General features: G+C 47.4%; 1 protein-coding gene across 1 annotated transcript in view; it reads left to right on the top strand.

Moving 5' to 3' along the window:
• LOC135368854 (venom metalloproteinase antarease TserMP_A-like) overlaps positions 1-22,040 on the top strand; it is a 93,501-nt gene that overhangs the window by 10,542 nt on the left and 60,919 nt on the right. The window contains exons 4-7 of the mRNA XM_064602395.1: positions 8,276-8,396; positions 10,734-10,784; positions 10,854-10,981; positions 15,396-15,467. Coding sequence (XP_064458465.1) covers positions 8,276-8,396; positions 10,734-10,784; positions 10,854-10,981; positions 15,396-15,467 — 372 coding nt within the window. The remainder of the gene's footprint in view (positions 1-8,275; positions 8,397-10,733; positions 10,785-10,853; positions 10,982-15,395; positions 15,468-22,040) is intronic.

The following is a 22,040-nucleotide window of genomic DNA, read 5'->3' as shown; positions in this document are numbered from 1 at the left end:
TCCCTCCCGGAACATTTTGTGCAGCGTGTTGGCCAATGGGATGGATTGAAATAGTCCACCACCGCGAGATACATATAACAACATGTTTGCTTGTTTATTGTTAAAAGGCAAGCACATGTGTTCCCGCAAAAGGGAACTCAGCCCCCGGAGCGCAGATCTACAGCACACAACACCTACCACAGAAAAAGACATAAAGGGCACATCATTGCAACAATAGAATACGTGCAAATAATCAATATAGAAAACGACAACAACGAACAACGAACAGGAAAGTTAACAACGCAATCATTACACACAAGGTGCCACAGGATAACCGTACGTATAAAGGAAAATAGATAAAACGACACAACATCTCTAAGGTAGTTGAGGACGTGGATCATATACTCCAAGACTGTCCCAGATACGGTGCACACCGTTGTACCCTTGTGTCGTCCCCCTCCCGCCTGGATAATCGGCCATACTCCACGGAAAAGGTTCTTGGGTGCTGGCCAGCAAATCAACTCATACCTGCCATGCGCGCCCTTGTGCAATTTCTCGTCTGGACAGACCTCTCTGACACATTGTGACGCTCTTCTTCTTCTTCTTTTTTTTTGTGTGTGTGTGTGCATTGAGATTTCGCTTTTGGTGCGAACCTAGATGGTGGTGTTTTCATTTATTCTGCTTCCATTCCGTTTCAAAGCGTCGAGATTTGTGTTGTTTCCCTTTCTTTTCTTAATAACGCGTCCTGGAGTAGCCAGTCCCGAGTGGCTCGAAACTAGCATCTCCATTTTTTTTCTTTTAAAAGTCAATCAATCAATCAAAAGTGCAATGTATGAAACATCTACTCAGTTAGCACACAACTTAACCAACCAACCTACGCTTAAAGTCACCATGAGATTTGCATTTAGCACGGTAGCGCGATGATTGTTTTAAAAGGGACCGGTACTAGAAAACTCGAACGTTGACACTCGTAGACAGTTCGATGCCCGGCGATTTCATCGAACGCCGTTTCATCGTCGCCTGACCAATGTATAGGTTAACCGATGTTCAGTTAAGTGAAGGCTACAGTAGAAAATACCAACGCTGGACCTGAATTCTGCGAATATTTTCTGAAGAAGTTTAAGTTTGTAAGTAGCGGTAATATTAAGAATACTATGCGTATCCATCATTGCCTGAACGGATGCCTCAAAGCCAACGCAACCGCAGCACTGTGTTCTGCATTTGCTGCAGAGCAGCAATATTTGTTTCTGTAATAATCCCAAGAGTAGCATACGAGAGTAAATTGCTGAATAGTAAAGCCTAATTTTTGCCTTCACCGGGATATTTTTTTTTCTCCACCAACACCAACACCACCTGCTCATACTAACTCGGCCCCTAAGTAGAAGATATGATGTTTCCACGATGACTGTGTTCGTTCAACGACAACATCAAAGACAACTGGTTCGAAAGGCAGTTGCTTGTCCCGCGGCCTGAAAATTATGTACTCAGGTTTTTTTTGTTTTTTTTTTTGCATTCAGATTCAAACAATTAACCATAAAGCTGCGGTCCAAGTCCTCCCCTGAAAACGGACGTTTCCGTAGCAAGGTAGCAAGATTCTGCCACTCATGTTTGCCCGTTCCTAAAGAAACCGATATGATTAGCAAGCTGCGTTCCTTCGATAGGCTTGTAGGTTCTCCATTTTCTCATCGAGCTCCTGATAACTGTTTTATAAAGCCGGGAAGACGCCCAAGCAGCACAACGTACTGAAAGTCGAGTGCAATAGGGGTGGACGGTATGTGTCTTATCAATGTTCTTTAGTTTCACAAGTCTGTTCAAGGCCTTCCACCTACCCATTCACCCCTATTGCACTTGACTTTCAGTACGTTGTGCTGCTTGGGTAACGATATTAGCGATAATTGGTGTTTTCCGTAGCATTCCGATGTGGCGGAAACGAGCCAAGATATCATGGTCGCTTTTTGTATCATGTAGTTTCATAATATGAGAAGGTGTTCCGGAATGAGGACCTGCAGCGCGGACCGTGCTTGTTTTGACAATGACTGAAAGTCGATGACGTTGCTTGAACCTTTATTGTTTTTCTAGTTCTTTTTTTATATTCCGTGTTAGCACCTTGCGAAGGGACTGTGGCCATGAGCGGCGTACAGACGTGGACACATGCAGAGAGGACAAGAGGAAGGAGTGGGGGACAGGGGGGGGTTAGTATGTGTCCTGGCCGACTTTAGGGGGAGCTGTGCCGACATTCGTTTGGAACGCCCTCAGAAAAGTCAGAGAAAACCTCAGACAGCACAGGCGGTGACAGGATTCGATCCCGTGTCACCTCCCGGTCTCAGCAAGCGATTGTCCTAGCCACTATGCCACGAGAGTTGCTTCTTTTATTCTTCTTTTAGTGTCGTAACTCGTGAAAGACGAGCAAGAGACACTAATTTTGGAATATTCGAATGTCTGGGTCCAGTGGTTCTCCAGCTCATCGAATGTTTTTTGTCACTTTGATCTATACCAAATTCAGTTAGTAGCTATCTATCTGACCATAATAAAGGCACATACGTTGCGATATTTTTGGTGGGCCATATTCATAATTTACACGTGCTTGTTTTTGTCGATGTAAAAAGCGCACTTCTGGCGCTCGTCATTTCAGACTCTTCTAACATCCTGTTAAGGTCAAGTTGTGTCCTGGGCACGCACAATGATACGTTTAACTGTTCTCAAAAAATTGTCGCGGCATTCTCTAGGCATTTAACGAAATGCCTTGCTTTTTTAGGCATTTCCCTAAATGGCCAAACCCCGCATTTAATAAAATGTCTGTAATCGTTCAGTCATTTATCGAAATGTCTGATTTTGCCTGTTGTCTCTAACAGATATGTATGCTTGTACACCGAGGGTAGGTAGCGGAAAAGTATATCCGTTACCTTTATTTGGTATCGTTAGCGGTGTCCCGTTATTTTTTATTTTTTTGCACTACTTTAAAGTGAAGTAGCGTGTAGCGGTATTCCCTCTAGTTTCGGTAGGGGATACAACACTTTTAACAAGAAGTCCACACAAACTGTAACAAGAGCCAGGCGTCCTCGCAGTCGTGACCACTGTGCTGGTGGTGACTTCTTTCCTGGAATCTTAAGTACGACCTGACTATGCCGATCGGCAAGACCAGTCGGCTTTCTCGATGTGCTTTGCCTATGGCTCCCTATGCAGGTCGCCTTTGCCGAGCGGCACAGTGAGAACGCAGCTTAAGGGCAGATGCATCCGCATAAGGATTAAAGCTATCGCTTCGAAGAAGCCATTGAAGTAGGAAGAACAGCACCATGTTGGAAAGATGAAGGCCTCGGAGCTCGACTTGGTGCTTTGCGAAGAGCTGACCAGGACACTGAGTGCCGCCACTGCTCTTGTGCATCCAGAGCTTTCTTCCCTGCAGACAGGGAGTAATGACCAGCACGCGTTGTGCAGCGAGAGGGAAACATTAACATAAGTTTTCTGAGGTCTCATAAGGTACAGGGAACGACGATCCACATGCGACCACTTGCATGTTTTTCGAACGTTGGTGCTCAGCTTATCGTTGCAGTCAGAATTGAACGTTGTCCGGACACGATCTTCCTTTCTTCCTTCGTAATTTTTTAGCCTACGGTCGCCCTCTTTTGCAAATTATTCCTTAGATTTGTTTTTAGTAGAAAGACGAGGTGAGCACGTTCAAAGGGTTCCTGTAAGTGTATGGAATACATAAGAACACACACACAAAAGAACGTGCAATAAAAATTGGTCGGCACAGCACGCACACTAACCCCCCTGTTCCCCACTGCTTCCTGTTGTCCCCTCTCTCCATCTGTCCACGTCTGTACGCCGCTCATAGCCACAGTTGCTTCGCGGCGGAAGTTAGCACGGAAGTTAAAAAAATGTTTCCTTTTTTCGAAATGTTGGGAAAATTTTCCAAAAACGGAGTCACGTCGTGACTGCACCGTAGGCAGTCTAGCAGCTGAAACCCACTTTGTCAGAACGTCAGCCTGTAATTCCGTTGACACGTGCGCCAGAGCGTTGTTGTGAAGCAGCAGTACGCCTGCCTTCCTCGCCCTTTCTACTTGACTAAATCTGGTAGCGCTTTCCATTTGTTTACGTCACTCTTTGCAGTTATCGTCGTCTAACGAGGGTCAGATGAGAGGGGCAAGCGTCCTCGTTCTTAGAAAGTATTCGCATTGGTGTTGCTCTACCCCAAGAACACACTGTTATCCAAGGGCTATCCCAGGGCTGTCAGACGGAGATGGGCATGACATCCCTGGGATGTCAAAATCTGATCATCAGAATATCATAACACTTTGGCATATGAGTTGGTGTCCCGGAGCCTGTCGCGTGCTCATCCTCAGGGTCCCATTTTGGACAGTTTAAGTACACATTAGGAAAAAAGCTTTCTGGCGCCCCATTGCTTTGATTCGATTTATTTTGCTATCTCTGGCATGCATATCTGTCAAGTGCTTGCAGAAGCTACATAAGTTCTATGAAATTGCAATTACACAAAAATTATGCTTGCGTTGCTTATTGTTCCGTACTGACAAACCAAAAATATTAAAGCGTGCGTTTGACATTCCAATATATCGCATGCCTAGGAAGCCTTTATGATACACTGAAGGCACAGTTTGAACGGACAGGCCTGAAAGGAGCACCTGGGACCCAAACTAGTAACTTCTACTGTTTTACGGATCTGTTGCTATCAAGTTCATCTTCAGTTGATCATACTACAGCAAAACCAACACACATATTCAAAATCAAATATTGAAGAGTAAAGGTCCAGTCTATCGTCCAAGAACAAATGCACTTATTGGCACTTAGAGCCTCATATGCTTGTTCACTTCCATCAGTTCCATCCTGTTTGTCAACTGTTTAGCTGCCATCTTTCCCGCCAATCGCGTCCACAAGAAGCTTCCGCGTTTAACACACGCTATTCTGAAATTTGAGAAAGAAAATGCACGCCTAACTTCTTTAAAGCCGAAGTAAAAATTCAGAAAGACGAACTTTATACGATGCATCCAAGCTGTAGCTGTAGCCTCTGAGCCAAAGTCGGTAAAGCTGACAGTACGAACTGAGGCACATGTGTACAACAGAATGGGCACACCGAACATCACGAAATGTCATTCCCCCTCTCCCCCCCCCAAAAAAAATGTCGTGTCTCCCACACGCACATGTTTGCTAAAAGTAATCTACAGACATTTTTGTACAAGTTTTGCACAACATCATACAATATCAACTCAGTAAAACACAAATACAAAATTACTTGCTTGCTCTGCTCACGTAAAACGCAGTCGCCTGAAGGCAGGAAGGGGTTGGGGTTGAAGGGGTTGGACTCGCTCCAGGAAGCGAGGCCATAAGGGAGCTGCCATCCGTTGGTCACGGAAGGCGATGCCTTACGTTGGCTGCTTCATTCCCGTAAACTTGAGGTGCCCGTTTTCCTAAAGTCATCACTTGCTGTCATAATTCAGCGTACTGTGTGCGTATTTCATATGTGTTTGTTAAAGAAAGAAGCGCTGAATATTTTCACACTGCATCACTTGCTTGTGTCCTGTCGTTCGTTCGTCACAATATCGTCACAAAACTCGACAGACCAGAACATGGAATGGCGGGTGGTTTCGTTTTGGCCATTTCCAGTTCCCGTTGGTTCACAGAGCAGAGTGAAGATGATGGTTTACTGTTCGTATTCATCTTTGGAATTACATGCCTGCATTCCTTACGATGGGTAACGATTAGTTGATTTCTCTCTCAAGGCATACAAACGCTACTTCAACACGTGATAGATGGTAATCATCTTCACCCGTGTCGGTGGAAAACAAAGGGCTGGTGGTGTCGCAGGCAATCTCGCAGATCAAATATGGTTCGCGTTTGATATCACAACGTTAACCTTGAGATTCTGATAGCACTGCTCAGTTCTGCATGTATCCAAACGGTTCATACGTACTCAACGCAATTACACGGCTTGCCTCGCTTCCTACACTGGACTCGCTCCCTCAATCGGTCCGTTTGATGGGTCCGCCGGGGCGGTCACGCTCGGGGATAGGAGAATCCCATTGACGGGGCGCCAAGCACGTTTTCTAGAGTCTTCCTGTATATTAACTAACATGTTCGAATGGCAGCAATTTGGAATCATCACGGCAGCACGGGTGTACATGCGGACTTACTGCTACCGCTGCTACCACAGCTACGTCTCCCACCATTCTCAGAGCCAAGGAATTGCCGTAAGAACGAATGTGCAACGAGGTCTCACGAGAAATATTACTACGAAATGGTCTATGAAGCACGAGGTAGTCTGTAATAAAATATAATTAATAATAATTCAGCTGCAGCTATTTATTGCTGGAGCAAAAGTGTGATGGGCACCCAAAAGTGTGGGTAGGACACGCGATGAACAACACAAAAAAAAAATCATCACAGAGCTTGCTCACTTAGAGCGTTTACTTTTATCTAAAATTTGGAAGCTTCATTTTTTTCTTATCCTCTGAGTTGACCCAAAAGACGTTTGCAGAATATCACCAGATGACTCTTCCCGGATTGTCGATGCATGATGCATTGAGGACGTCCTGAGGACAGTCACAGAAGGACGAGGACATGATGACGCTTTGAGGACATCCTCAGGACTATGTGTGTTCTCGGCGTAGTATATGTTCCGAATTTCCGCCTTTGTCTTCTTGGGCTTCTACCTCAGGAACACTCCAGCTGGCGCAGTATACACTCCTTTTTGGACACATTGTCTCTGTGACATCATCACTTCTCATAATTACAGTAGTGAAACTACAAGAAGATTGACTGGAGGCCTGTGCCAAACGCGATTAAATGACGTAGCTTCATAGGGCGTTGGTTCATGGTACACTTAAAAAAAAACTTCTCATGTGCTATTGTTTTCTGTTGAAAATCCTTCCATGCTTTGTCAAAACGTTTCATTATTTTGCATTTTCGGACTGGTGGTTACACAATTTCAGCGTACGGCAAACACAGTCTGGTGATCACATGATGATGACACTGTGGTGCAACGTGCCTCTATGACGCCATCTACGGAGCTACGCGATCGCTTGCCCTGATATCCCTTTAAAAACCTGCTTGAGCTCTCCCCGGGTAGGTCCAGGTTCTTCTCGGAACATTGGTGTTTCATTGTCGTTTCCATATCACGTCGGAATTTTCAAGTCTCGCACACTGATCTTAGATAAATATCGGTTTTCGGGAATTAATTTAAAGTGTCACCTGCACAGCTGATCATTCCCTCTGCTGTGTGGAAACGTTCATTCACCTGTTCGTATTAGTAAAGCTGGATTCACACGTTCGTTTCTTCAGGCGGCGCCGCGCGCTCTGAGACCGCGAGACAGCTGTCGCGCGGTGTTTCCAGACAGTTTTCGAGAACCGCTCCGTGCTGCTTCTCCGCAGCGCTGTTCCACAAACGCATTTTCGTCCAGGCAATCGGAGTGCACGGAGGAGTGGAAGTGTCTCCCGTTTTGCCCCGGCGGGCAACGGTGGGCCTCGCGATACCCCGCTGGGATCTTTTGAACTTTGTGTGTGTGTTTGTTTGTTTGTGTGTGTGTGTGTGTGTGGAGGGGGGGGTTGGTGCTACCATGTTCGTCAATTGTCACCAATAGTTGTTTGTGGTCTGAGCTGTAAAGGATGAGCTGGGAGTTTGCTCAAACCACGGTGTCGACGAAAATAAATTCGACTTGCGTGTGACCGTATTTTGGCCGTCGGTAGGTAAACATGTGTCCCGCTTCTTCTGCTGCTCTTTCTCAGCATCTGTGTTATATTCTGTCACGCGTGTCGTTCCAACGACTGATGATTCCACCAGAAACGCTTCACGATAATAGGGAAATAGATAACATGCTCCACGATGTAAATTTGGAGGAAGAGAGCTGGAAGAGGTGTCGGTGCGATCTTCACGTAGCAACAACAACGAAGCACGCTTCCAGGATGGCGGCTTGGCTATGTGCGACAGGCCCCTGTCGGCGGCACCGCGATAGCTGAGGCGCTTTTTAAAATGGATGTGTTAATGAGCCTTTAAAGAGTATTCCTCAACGATTTTCAACTCCACATAAGCTCCTTGCCCGATAACCTAACCATGTATTCTGTAGGCAACAAATTCGAAATAACCATTACATCAACGTCTTATTTCAACTTGACCCTTCGTTAGTGCATAGTTTCATGGTGCAACGGTGATCGGAATGCGAGCAATATATTGTGTTTCTATTTGTTCAAATCTCCTCCCAAATCTTCCATTTCCTGCAAATCGCCCAACTCGACGAATACTTTTGCGTCCTTTGCACGTTTTACATGGTTTTCCTAAATGTTACAGGAAGGAATAATAAACAGAACTCATCGGATTCAACCTTCGATCACGAGTGCCCGATCGGCTGATGGACAACTCGCCCACGAAATATATTGTACTGAAGAAGGAGAGCACGACCACGACATAGGTACGGGTAATGCCTGTCGTTTGCGATGTTTCAACGCCGCTACTTTATATATTCTCTTTGCACTGTCCTACCTTAATAACGCAAAACGAAAATATAATGAACACACATACCGCAAGGCACAGTGCGTATTTTTATAATACGGAATGAGCGCTCAAGGTGCCGCAGTCTGACATGCTTGAATCACGTGCCCCGAATATTCCCTTTGGGTTCCTGTACCGCGATGTCGGTGATCCAAACGAGGCGGCACCATATCACATTGCTTGAGGCGGAGAAGATGGTGAATGAGGAGGAACCACCACAAGGTGAAACGAAGGCAGCGTAATGTTCACATAGGGTGTGGATCTCCTTTGCGCTGAGGCTGCTTCTCAGTAGGTGTTTTTTGTTTTTTTTTTGGGGGGGGGGAGGAAAGGCTTAACGATGTAGAATTTTAATTTTATTTTATTTATTTTTTTCAAACGTTTTTTTAGGCCTTACATGTTGAGCCCTCGATGCCAGTCCACTGGTGAGGTAAACAGTGCCTCCGGAGGTAAACGCATCGCATCTACAAGATATCGAAAAAGAAACATATAAAAACGTATGACCTCAGTTAGAGTCACCTTTATCAGAGATGTGTTGTAAATACTTTTTAGTACTTTAACTATATAATTATTAAGTACTGCGTCAAACTGTAGATTACCTACTTGTGTAACTACAATAGCTAAAACTACTTTGCAGCTACTACACACTAAACTTTTTTACACCCTTTTCAGTGTAAGGTGGGTGTACCATGACTCACACCCTTTTGAGTGTAAAAATTTGTAGGTGTAATGAAATACACCTACCTCTGAGGGTGTATTTCACAACACACTCACACACCTCTGAAAGGTTGTAACATCTACTTAGCGGGTGTGTTGCTTATTGGTCTATACTGGTGATTGGACGATGCCCTATAACCGAGACTGATTCAATTTTTAGTGTGGCGTAAAGTCCGCAGCTTTGGTTCCGTAGTGTGTGTATCATGCATATCAGCCCAAGTAAATACATAACGAGAACATGTAATGCATTGTGTGCTCCCAATATAGCAGTTACGAACTGGTGCCATATCGGACCAATATGATATACGGATAAGGATATACGCGCATACATTTAGACGCGCTTAGAGATAAATTCGAAACATCACATAAATGCGATGACGAACCAAGCTCACTTAGAAAGGCATTTCCCTTCTAAGAGCAAAACAGACACTATATACATCGCCTGTCTTGCGAGCGTCTGCAAATTCGATAGCCCTGCTCCCATTCCAGTCAAAACCAAGGGTGAGATGTCCAAGTTTAATTTGATTATACACACACACACAAAAAAAAAAACACTGAATCGAAGAATTGCTTGGTGTATCAACTCACCATCAAGATAACGTTTGCGTTTCTTACTTGTTTTGGTATGGCGGAAAATTAAGACTCAGAGTGCATGCCATTTTTATTCCATGAAATGTTAAACATTTCACAATAAGGCAAGACGCCCCTAAACCATTGCGCCCTCATTACGCCCTTAGTACACCTTTAACACACCAATGATGCGCACCCAATTCACACCCACGTATGAGAGGATCAGCCTCGAAGGGGTGTAATAAGAGTATGATCTGGGTGTATATTTCAAAATACACCTCTCTTACACTAACATAGGTGTAAAAAAATTTAGTGTGTAGGATGTAGTTGTTTAACTACATTTATAACTGCTCTGATATTTTGTGTGCGCCGTTATATCTATGATCGCTTAGACGTAGAAATAGCGCCTGGGTGCATTGGAAGCTACAGCACGCACCCCTCCATAGAATACTGGAGTAATGATATGTCAAGCAACGATACAGACATGGCCTCCAGTCTGACGACGGAGGGGGCGCAAGCCTGTTAAATGTGCTATGTGTGTCGATCGTTATGTACCCTGGTTGACACAAAAGACGTACTTTCTGATTGTGTGCATTTGAAACAGAAAATGATGCCTGTGCTCTCTGTGGAATGCGTGCACTCTTTATTGCAATACTTCTGCACGCTTTGCTTCAGAGTGTCTACATGCGTGCGATGCCCAATATGAAAAAAATTGGCGCAAGCACAAAGAAAGAAGCCCGTGAAGTACACGGAAGACTAAGTGAAAAAATGCGAGAGTTGCAGCCCGCTGTAACCTAACTACTGTAGTTAACTACAAAAAGTAAATTGAACTAGTAGTTGTAGCTGCCATTTTTGCAAATACTTTCTAACTATTTTAAACTACCATGCAATAGTTTAACTACAACTAGTTAACTACCGAACATATCTGCCTAATATTGTGCAACAATGAAGTATTTTGATTGATTTATTCCAGGAACCAAACTTCCAGAATCGAGAGGACCGCCAATGATGAGTTTCTTTTCTCGTAAGTTTCCTTTATATCGTCGTACTTGCTTCATTTGGTGTGCTTTGCCTTATTTGATCGCTTGTGCAGGTGTGGAGAGCGAGTTTCAGTTTCCATCTGCAATCTACCCGAGCATTCACGTTGTGTCTGAGTACCACCACTCGGGGAATTTGACGGGAGTGCAGCTCATTCGCTACATTGCTATCTTCTTTGCAAGTGTAAGGAACAGTGATTTATCTTCCGCTTCGACAAATAACTGTATGTGAACATCGTACTTGACCCACTCCAATAATATGCTTCCGGTTTTGATACAAAAGTAAGCCATTGCACCTACCCATCCCACGAACCAGTGACGGAAGCGAGCTAATTCGGGAGCAGATTAACTATGCATATTTTTAACTGCGAGCTTCGAAAGCAGAAGCTACCAACTAACTGACATTTTTTTTTTTTCAAATGGACTACTGATCTGTATGGTTCAGTTGCTCGTGCGTCCGGTTACAGACGTCGAGATTGGGGGCTCGATCTCAGACGGAAACTGCCGCTTTACTCCCCGTTCATCACCTACAATAACGTGGAAAGTCCGACGAGAAAAAGTCGAGTAGTTTCTGTCCAATTTGAGTTAATGCATAGTTAGAGCAGAAGATTGAGAGTACCCCGGAATTTCCTCTTTTGGAATCACAAAAACGTCACTCACACAAGGCTAATCAAGAGCAAGAGAGAAACTGATGTTCTGAGGCTGGAACAACATAGAAGGGACAGATACAAACAAAGCCTAAAATTGCCTAAGAAATCAACGATGAAAGAAGATGTGGGTTCGATCCCTACAGCTGGTTAACCTTTTCAGTGACTTTCGTCTTTCATCGTTAATCAAGAGCGCACTCCTTGCGCGGACACGTCCAATCAGTGAGCAGGCGGGGGCTTTTGGCGACCGGCCGGTGTGCCGTGCGGCGATCGCAGGTCGCGGAGAGGCTGTGCAGAGATCTGCTTGTGGATGTCACTTCTGGGTTAATTCCTGTCACCCTCGAACTTTACCGGATTAGTCTCACACACTCATACTCACGTTCATGGATACGATAGTCACTTTAACATTTCCGTAGTAGTTCGCAGGATCTCGCACCTTTATACGTAGAAAGTAAGTTAGCTAGTACTCATTATTGCCGCGAATGTAACTTCAGGCAAAGCTCCATTCATGACTCAAACGCAGGCGCCAAAGTCAAGTTTTTCAAAGTCATGCGGTTACCGTAATATGACCAATGGGTGACCGAAATAATAACTACGTTCCAATGGTGCGAACGCATCGGTGCTCCTGCACGATTAACTGATTCATTTTGTGACACAACGCTTTCACTACAACACGGAATAGTGGTAACGCTAGAGGTATGCGTTGAAAGAGAAACCATTTTTTAAGTGTTCGACACGCATACAATCTGATTTTTACACGCTACTTTCCATTGCGTCTTTTCCCCTTTGCGTTTAAAGAAAACCCCCAGCTGAATTCCACACAATTCATGGGCCTTTCTTTCACATGCGCTAAATGGCTGCCTTTGGGTAGCCTTCCAATGAGGCACCCTACCTTTCACTGTTGCCTTTCGTCAACATGCTCTTGGCCTTCTTCTGAATTACGTCTCGCAGTTTCTTATAGGATCGAGATACGACTGGACTGCTTTCATCTCTTGTCACGTATGTCATTCGTCTTGCAATTGACTAGGAGCATACCACGCAAATACAATGTAAATAGGTCACTATCAGTACATTAGGATTGCCACCTCTTGGATTCGGCTAATACTATGCACTTTGCTAGTGGTGATGCGCGGATGGTGGATGATGATGATGGTGGTGATAGTGGAGGTGAAAATTACGGGTCGAATTACCTGAAAATGCAACTACGAACCAAAAAAGTTTGTTTTGCATTCCGTATCGCTCACAGACACAGAACACATAATATGAATGGAGTCGACGAACATTACGCTCCTCCACATATTTCCGAATGAACCCGCAAAACGTCATACTTTCGCATTATCCAAGAGCAGGTGATGTCACCGAAAGGTGTGGTGGCTGCATCCTAGCAACAGCCAACACGACGCACCGCTTGACAAATTGATCTTCGACGAGGAGTGTTGCCAGACGCGTGACAGGCTGCGCTTCCTATGATATAATACTTCTCAAAACACTAAATACATTTTCTGGTATTTCTGCGTCACATGCCTAAACAATAGTTCGTGAAATACTGTTTTTTACCAGTTTCCGAAATATGGTATCGCAATACCAATACTGCAGCCCGATCTTCAATTTGTTGTTATCCTATAACGCGCCGGTGCCGGTGATTTACCAAAGATCTCTCATGCGCTAACTTGAAATCGCGGCCTACCAAAACGGCTTTCACGTGTCGCCACGTGAAACTTCAAAGTTTAAATACTGTACAACGATAGCGCTTGCTATGTGAGAGTTCAAGGTCTGGCTCCTGGTTACTTGAGTAAAAAGCAGGGAGATACCGATATGGATACTAATATCGATAACGCAATACCGCTATCGTGATTGAAGAAAGGAACGCGCGATACTTTACACAACCATTTTAATATGAAGGAGTTATATGCAATCTGCAACAGCGATATCTCGCTTACGTAAACACTCCCTTTACATAACAGCGAATCGAGAAATAACATTTTTGCAACAGAAAGCAAGATATTTATAATAGAATCGTAACGCCTTCGTTGACTGTTAGCAATAGCTGGCGCTCAAAGACTGTCATCCTACAGCGCTTTCGTGGCAGCGTGTCTGCACGGACACTGAACGGACGTTCCGCTGAAGCACTGGTGGGAACCGCTGTGCTTATTTCTTTCAGGACACGGTGAACGTTCGAAAATATGTTCTTGTCAATGCGCGGACTAGTGACAATGAATACAAGTAAGAAATATGACCGGGGGATAAACTGTGGAGGCATTATAAAAGTATTCGTATCGATATAGCGATACGGAGACCGCGTTACCGTAAATATTCGGTCCGCACCTCGGTGCCGAAAAAAAGTATTGATTACCGTAACAGCATTGCGAGATTAATCGTTGATTGTAGAGCGCGGATTTTCATACACATGCATGTTTTTCTGGTTCTTTTTTCTCGATATGGTTTCGTACCGTGGCGATAAAGCACTTTTGGTCTTAGTTTTGGCCCAATCGGAATGGTTCTACGATGCATATAAACTCATGGTTTGCCCTATGTGGCATTTTTTTTTTACATGTAGTGCATGAATAGTGAATTCTTTGACATATCTTCATGGGCGAGTGCTTACTTCTTCTCATCTTACGGATGGTTTTGCTGGTTTCGTGACAGCATTTGGTCGCCTTGCGCAGAAACTCTTTCCAGAACTGAATATTTTTCAGTTTCGGTTTGGTGAGGTGCGGTGGTCAACCCGAACAGTGACTGCTCCATCCTCCACCACGTGTATGGCCGATGGGCTGTACTTCATCTTCGCCACTTTACTCTTACGAACAAGGGCGGCGTTCACATTTGAGTCAGTATGGCAGTACCGAACGGAAAGGCATGACGAACCAAACCTGAGCATGGGTACGAAAAGCACGATTATAAAAAACGACGCTCAAAGTCGAGCTTCGTTGTGTAAGTTCGTGTTTTTCCTATTGCCCATGATTCTGCTTATTTCGTCATGGACTTCGACCACCAGCTAGCCGCTTTTACGCTATTTTATTATTTATCAGCGCAAAGCTCGATAATTTATATCTGTGGCCCAAGTATTCACTGATGAGACCTGCAGAACGGAAACAGCGTTATTTTACCGTGTAATTCCTATGAAATACACACTTAAAAAAAGGGCATCCAGTGCATTGATTTCGTACCAAGAACAATGAAAAATACTGCATATATTGATAATTTTTACTTGTATAGCTCCTGTGTCTAGTTGTATGCATATTACGGGAGCTTTTTAGAGCATAAACATAGGTAAATACGGAAGGGCTCTGAAGCCACGAGATTTTGTTTCTAGTGGGTCTTTCAGCATTTGCGGCTTTTGGAAGTTACACTGCAGGATACATTACAGATTTAATTAGCTCTTCGACTGTTAAACTTCGACGTTAAACGTCGATGTTGTTTTCACGCTTTTTTCGTTTCGTTTTTCGCGTTTCAACTTTTACGCCGCTCGTGAACGTAGTGTTGTGTCGAAAGACGGGAAAGCTTCTTGCTCTTCAAAAGTTTTTTCGTAATTCAACCGTTCTTTCTCGAGCGCGTGTATTACACATCTGAAGCATGTTCGAGTCAAGACTAAGGACAGTAGCTTATCTTTTAGGATGCAGCATTTTGTCTTTTGTCTGTGCTCTCAGACGCATCGGCGATAGTATTCATATTTTCTTTGCACAGGAATTCTAATGCCCGTGCAACATACTGCAAAGCGTTCAGTTTTCCTATGGAAATACCGTGTAAGTTCCGAAGCAAAGGATCAAAGCAGCGAAAGAGGAGCCATATTAAAAAATTTGGGAATACATAAGCCATTTACACTGAATTGCCCAGCACTCGTCCACGTAGGCCGACGTTCCACGCGCAACAGTCTCGACGCCGTGCCTAGTCTCGGGTACTCTTCGAACTTTATTGTGAATTTGAACAGTACATTTCTCTGTCTTGTTTCAGGTAAACCTGCGGTACAAGGACCTGTATGACCCGGCGGTTCGTGTCCACGTCAGATGGGTAACGAAACTTACGGTAACAATCGAAATCACTTCATTTTTTACTTGTTTTCTGGGTTACCGACATTGTGTCAGACGTGCTTCGTCTTGAGGGTTTTAGCCGTTTTAAGGTACGTAGACGAAGTGTAAGGCATTCCCGTTCTTTGTACGCTTTTACCTCTGTAGGCAGAATGAGCGCTGATGGAAATATAGAAAGATGAATTAAGTGCAGTGGTAGAGTGCTACTCTTACCAACCGCACTGTGTGGAACGGTAAGTAATATATTTTTGGTGCTTACTGACATGCTGCGTCTTATAGCCATAGGTGGGCATTTTCCTGCGATCTCACTCATCCTCACCTCACGAAGCACACTTTATTGGCCTCACTCACCGTCACCAGTAACTAAACCTGAGTTGCCCTCACCCTTACGTTCTATTTTATATTTTGCCCTCAAAAACCTCACCTCAGGGCATGGGGATCCCGAGAGGCCTCTCCATCCTCATCCTCACATGCCTTCACATTATGAGGCTAGTCACAACACTTATGGCCTCACGTATCTTCGCCTCGTGACGGTCCTCATTCTTACGTGTCCTCAACTCATGAGGGCCCTCATGTTCTCACGGCGCCTCACGTACTTTCGCCTAATGAGGACCCACACGGCCTCACATGCCTTCACCTCATGAGGACCCTCATGGCCTCACGTACCTTCTTCTCATGAGGACCCTCATGGTCTCACGACCCCTCATTCTCACGAGCTCTCGCCTCATGTATATCTCAGCTACGCAAGCGAATGCGGTCGCGTTTGTCGAGTGCATCCTCATTCGTTTTACCACAATGCCGAAAATGCCCCACTCAGTGAACGTACCCACCTTCGCGTGTATCATTAAGATGACAGCATCGCATCCGTGTGATATCGGCGAGAATAGTATACGTAATCGCCGCAAACCCAAACAAACGTTGCGATTACAACCACAGCTGAGTGAGTGAGTCCACAGTAGGGTGAGTCAAGAGCGAGAGGCAAGGCGGACACCCCCGCAGCACAAGTGGGACAGTCGAAACACTATTTTCGTTTGTTTCTCCTAAGCGCCGCTAGGGTGGCTCTCTTGCCGCTCCGCATGTCGGGGGCGCGTCCAAGTTAATTCTGCTTGAAGCCTTACGAGTTCAACCTGCACGAAATACCATTTCAAAAGACGCTACTACAACAGCATGCCAATAGGCATCCAAATATATTACGTACTGTTGCACACAGTACTGCATATATTGCATGAAGGGAGTTGCCTCAGGACAGATGCCGCCATTATTTCGAACAGAGACTGTTCTTGTTCTGGGACTGGGAGACTGTTCTTCTTCTTCCCCAGAAGAAGAACAGACTCTGTTCGAAATACCGGCGGCTTCTGTCCTGAGGCAACTCCCTTCCTACATCTCTACCGGTTCGCTGAATTTCTACCCATCTATGCATATATTGCAGTACTGCATATTTGCCCTATGTGGCATTTTTTTTTACATGTAGTGCATGAATAGTGAATTCTTTGACATATCTTCATGGGCGAGTGCTTACTTCTTCTCATCTCACGGAAGGTATTGCTGGTTTCGTGACAGCATTGGGTCGCCTTGCGCAGAAACTCTGGCCAGAACTGAATATTTTTCAGTTTCGGTTTGGTGAGGTGCAGTGAGACAGCACAGTTGGTAACAGTACCACTCTACCACTGCACTTCATCTTTCTATATTTCTACCACCGGCCATTCTGCCTGCAGGGGTAAAAGAGTACAAAGAACATCAATGCCTTACACTTCGACTACATACCTCAAAACGTCTAGAAACCCTCAAAGGGAGTACTGTGGTGGGCACCCAGGCTGGAGACAATGTGCCCCTGCTGCCACGCAGTACTGCGCTGCCTGGTCAGTTCTACATGCACCGTCAAAACGATTGGCTACGCACATCTGACCGCTGGGACATTCCATCATCACTGGTCAGGGCTCATGTAGAGGAAGACAATCCCTTCTACAGGGGCGTCGGCTTGTGAACGGGTGAAACTGCCCGACTGGTTCGCTGTAGTGCGGGAAAGCAGGACGTAGAGTGCAAGCGGACATAAGATCCCCCCCCCCCCGACGGCATCCTATTTCGATCTACAGAACTCCTCAGGCATTGATAAACGTTACACGTAGATGCTTATCAACATGCACGACAGCGCTCTAGAAGGCTTCTCTAAAAACAAAACAGTGCAGCATGACAGGGTTACGATTTAAGTGCTGCATTATGCGTTTTGCGTTGCTTTTCGGATAACGGGTTGTGTTTTGAAGAAAATTTGGTTCAGTATAGTGTGGAAGCGCATGAATAATCCATTGGATTGATTCACTGACTATAAAGAGACGGAGAAAAATAGACTCCATGATATGCAAGCCTTTGCGATCTTGGAGCAACGACGAAGTTCAGTTGTGCACGCACGCACAATTCTTCTGCTCCGCCGGCCTTGGTTGTTCTCAGCTTTACCCTCTATTTTTCTTATCTCTCGTCTTCCTTGGGAAACCCCTTGTCTGGGATCCACAGAGGCCTCGCATCACCTTGCTGGGAGGCCCACCAGTGCCTTCCTGGCTATGGAGGGGGCAGACGACCCCCTCAGCGGGTCCTCAACAGAAATGGCTAGTGGCTGCGACACGGACTCGTCTGCGAGCCGTGGCACCGTCATCTCTCGTAAAAGGTCAACGAGCCGCTCAACGCTAACGTCCTCCGACGACGAACGACCTTTCCAGGACGTGGTCAAATGGGCAGAAAGGTCAACCTGCGCAGCGGTCCGCGAGTGAACCCCCTGGAGAGCTGAACTGTGCTCCTCACGCACTTGGGCCGATCTTCGAAACTCGCTAAGATTAACCACTTGAAGCTCTCTCAGTTCCTGACGTCTGAACTCCCAGGCAGGATAAAAGAAGAAATCAGGCCCAACTACGCAAAGAATATTATTGCAGTCGACGTGGCTACCGCATCTGCGAAAGCGTCTCTCCTGCGACCCGACAGGGTCTGCAACGTTCCAGTCCGTGCCTACCAGGCTCGCCCGTCTAACTCTAGCTATGGTGTCATCCTTGGAATTGACACGTCCCTGTCGGATCAGCAAATTACAGAAGTTTTAGTGTTCGACCCCCCGCTCCTCGCGGCGAGGAGGATACGGAAAGATGCTGGAGCTGTTAGGTTGACCTTCCTCGGTCCGAAACCCCCGTTGTACGTAAGCTTCCACCTCCGGACGGTGTGGGTCCGAGGCTACCTTCCGCGCATACCTCAGTGTGTGAAATGCCTCAGGCATGGGCACGTCGCCGCATGCTGCACCCGGGAGATGGCCTGCCCGAACTGTGGAAAGTCCCATGTAGGCTCAGCGCGCCCGGCGGGCGACCACACCTGCATTAACTGTAGGGGTAACCACCCGGAAGGACTGTCCCAGATTCAGAGAGCAAATGCGCATCGCACGAGTGCGCTCGCGCTCGAACAGCAACTATACAAAGAGGCAAAGGAAAGGGTCCGCAAGACCGAGCGCAAGAGGAGAAGTAGCCGCAAGCGGCTTGCGAAGATCGCTGAAGCTCGTCTCCGCCCTACACCTGCCCCAAAGATGGGCCAGTCAGTGTCGTGGGGTGATTCTGACTTCCCTCCTTCCCCCTTTACCGACCCAGGCCGACCGCGTGTCGGACGCGACACCCGACGCAAACGCTGCTGCCCCAATGGGTCCCTCTGGATCACCCCGTACCCGTCGACCACGTGTGGACCGGACACGAGGCGTCGACGCAGCTGCAGTGGTAACCCAGTTGCTCTTTGCGGCGCTGAAAGCCATTGTCGCAGCCTGCTCCGAATCTGCGGCAATTGCCGAGGCACAATCGATCCTGCAACTAGAACGGGCCATCTCAAACAAGTTTGCCTTCGGCTCAACGTTCTAAGTAGCCTAAGCCGTTGGCCTCTCCATTGATCGCACGCACGCACCCAGCATGGACAGGAGAGCAACGCTCTCCCCTCCCCTGCAGCACCGAACGACCACAGTCTTCCAGTGGAACGCAAGAAGCCCTCGTTCTAAAACGTCTGATTTTCGCTAGTTCGCATGACGGCACAAGTTTCCTTTAATGTGTATCTCGGAGTGTGGCATCAATGGACATTTCCGCCTGTCGAACTATATTACGTTCACCTCGCGCCCCCCAGACAGGACAAGCCGTGCCGCACTCTTCGTCTGGTCCGACATACCGGCAGTAAAGAGAGCTGTTCCTTGCACAGGAGTGGGCGAGTACGCCTGCTGCACCCTTAGCTTGGGTGAGGTTGTGTTCGCCGCCGTCTTACTGTACGTACCGCCAGCTGTTGCTTACAATGTGCGCGAGATAGCGGCGCTACTAGATAGTGCCCCCCCACCCCCTTACCTGATCTCTGGTGATCTCAACCCACACAATGTCGTCTGGGGAAGTTTGCGCACAGACACACGTGGCTGTCGCTTGGCTGCCCTGTTTGAAGAACGCGACCTCCATATCCTAAACGTTTGTGCAATCGACTCTCCTTTCGTCCTGCTTGGACCTGACTGTGGCCTCGGCCTCCATTGCGCAGATCTCCAGGTGGCAAGTCGACGGTGACACGATGGGCAGCGATCACCGGCGTGTCCTGGCCAACATTCGGCACTCCAGAATGGAGCGGCGCTCGCCCCGGTGCGTCAACTGGGCGTCCTACTGATCTGCTCTGGAGACCGACTTCGCAGACTCCATGCCGATGAATGAAAGGGACTTCTGTCAAGCAGTCGTTCGTGCCGCGCAGTCCTCCATCAGCGTTGCGCGGGTACCGGAAAAGTTGACTGTCGTCGATGCGGAGCACGAGAGGCTGCGCGCGCTCCGCCGCCGCGCAGAACGACGCGCCCGTCGCACTCGTCAGCCGGAACACACGTCTGAGGCGCGACGTGTACAGAAGGCTGTCCACAGGCACCTGGTCAAACTGGCACGTACCCACTGGCGGAACTTTGCGACTTCACTGTCGCCGCGCACGCCGCTGTCCCGGCTGTGGTCCGTGCTCAAATGGCTCCATATGCCCGTCACTCAGCGCCAGCCATTTCGATCGCTTTCGCTTGCCAGGAACTCGAAGTAGCGGAGGCGTACTGCGACCGCCTCGCCTCAGGCCCCACCAACTCGCTAGCCTCATCCAAGGACATTCCCGTAGTTCTGGAGTCGTCGAGCGAACCTCTCCTAGACATTCCATTCTCCCTTGCTGAACTTGAATCTCCGCTGGAGAATGCACCCGTGCATACCTCGCCAGGCGCGGACCATGTGTCTTACATGGCGCTCAGAAATATACCGCTTTGCGCGCGCCAGTCTCTTCTGAGCATTTTCAACGCGTCCTGGGTAGCCGGTTCCGTCCGGACAGAATGGAAATGTGCGATGGTAATTCCCATCTTAAAGTCGGGCAAATTACCACACAACATCGATTCATTTAGGCTAATTGCCCTTACCACCTGCATCGGGAAGACTTTCGAGAGAATGGTTCCTTCCCGCCTCGCCTGGTACCTTGAAAGTGCGGCTGATGGCCGGAATCAGACAAGGTAGATCTGCCGTTGACAATGTCATCGCCGTCACCACCTCCGCGCAGCAAGCCCGATCTGAAGGCCTGCATACCGCCGCTGTCTTCCTCGACGTTCTGAAGGCTTACGACAGCGTAGTCCACAGTACTGTTGTGGCGACACTCCAAGAGGCTGTCGTGGGGGGGCGGATGCTGTCGTGGATTCAGGACTTCCTATCGGACAGGTCTTTGTTTGTGCGCACTAAGAGAATACCCAATCCTTCCGTGTTCGCCGCGGCGTCCCGCAAGGTATTGTGCTCAGCCCTCTTCTGTTCAACCTTGTCATGGCCTCCCTACCAGCTCACTTCCTACGCAACGTCAGTATCACCATCTACGCCGACGACATATGCCTGTGGACCTCCGGCACGCGCCGTGACGCGATTCAGCGCCGCCTGCAAGGAGCCCTTGATGATGTTGTCCTGTATCTTTCCGACCGGGGACTGCCTGTTTCGTCATCCAAGACGGTCGCCATGACGTTTACGCCCCGATCATGCCGCCAGTTCGCGCTACGGATTGCAGGTTTGCCGGTGGAGTTCGTGCCACACAACAAGTATCTAGGCATTATAATCGACTGGGGCCTCACCTGGTCCAAACATCAAAGCTCTCTCCTCCCAGCTCTCTGTCCTCGTTAATGTGCTGCGACGGATCTCTGGAACGTCATGGGGCCCTACCTACACCGACCTTAAGGTCGTCCACACCTCCCTGATGACCGGAACCCTGAGGCACAGCCTCCCAGTCCTCCACGCCGTAAGCAAAGCCGATGAGCGCGAGCTCCTCAACATTCAGGCCCGCAGCCTGCGCGTCTGCCTGGGTGTTCCCAAAACGTCAGAGACATACCTCGTCCTAGCAGAGGGCAGGAAGTCTCCAGCACACATTCTGCGCGACCTGGAAACCCTTCGCGCCTACTCACGATACCTTACTCGTCATCCCGCCCACCACTTACGGGAAATCGACAATGACTGCCCTGCGTTGGCATTCGGTGCCGCTGTCCGGCGACTGAAGGTGTTGGTCCCATCAACTGCCTCTACTTCGCCTTACACCCCACCAATGT

Source organism: Ornithodoros turicata, chromosome 1 (assembly GCF_037126465.1).
Source record: "Ornithodoros turicata isolate Travis chromosome 1, ASM3712646v1, whole genome shotgun sequence".
NCBI classification, from domain to species: domain Eukaryota; kingdom Metazoa; phylum Arthropoda; class Arachnida; order Ixodida; family Argasidae; genus Ornithodoros; species Ornithodoros turicata.
The sequence above is the reverse complement of the archived record's forward strand: the minus strand, read 5'-3'. Positions and strand labels throughout refer to the sequence as shown.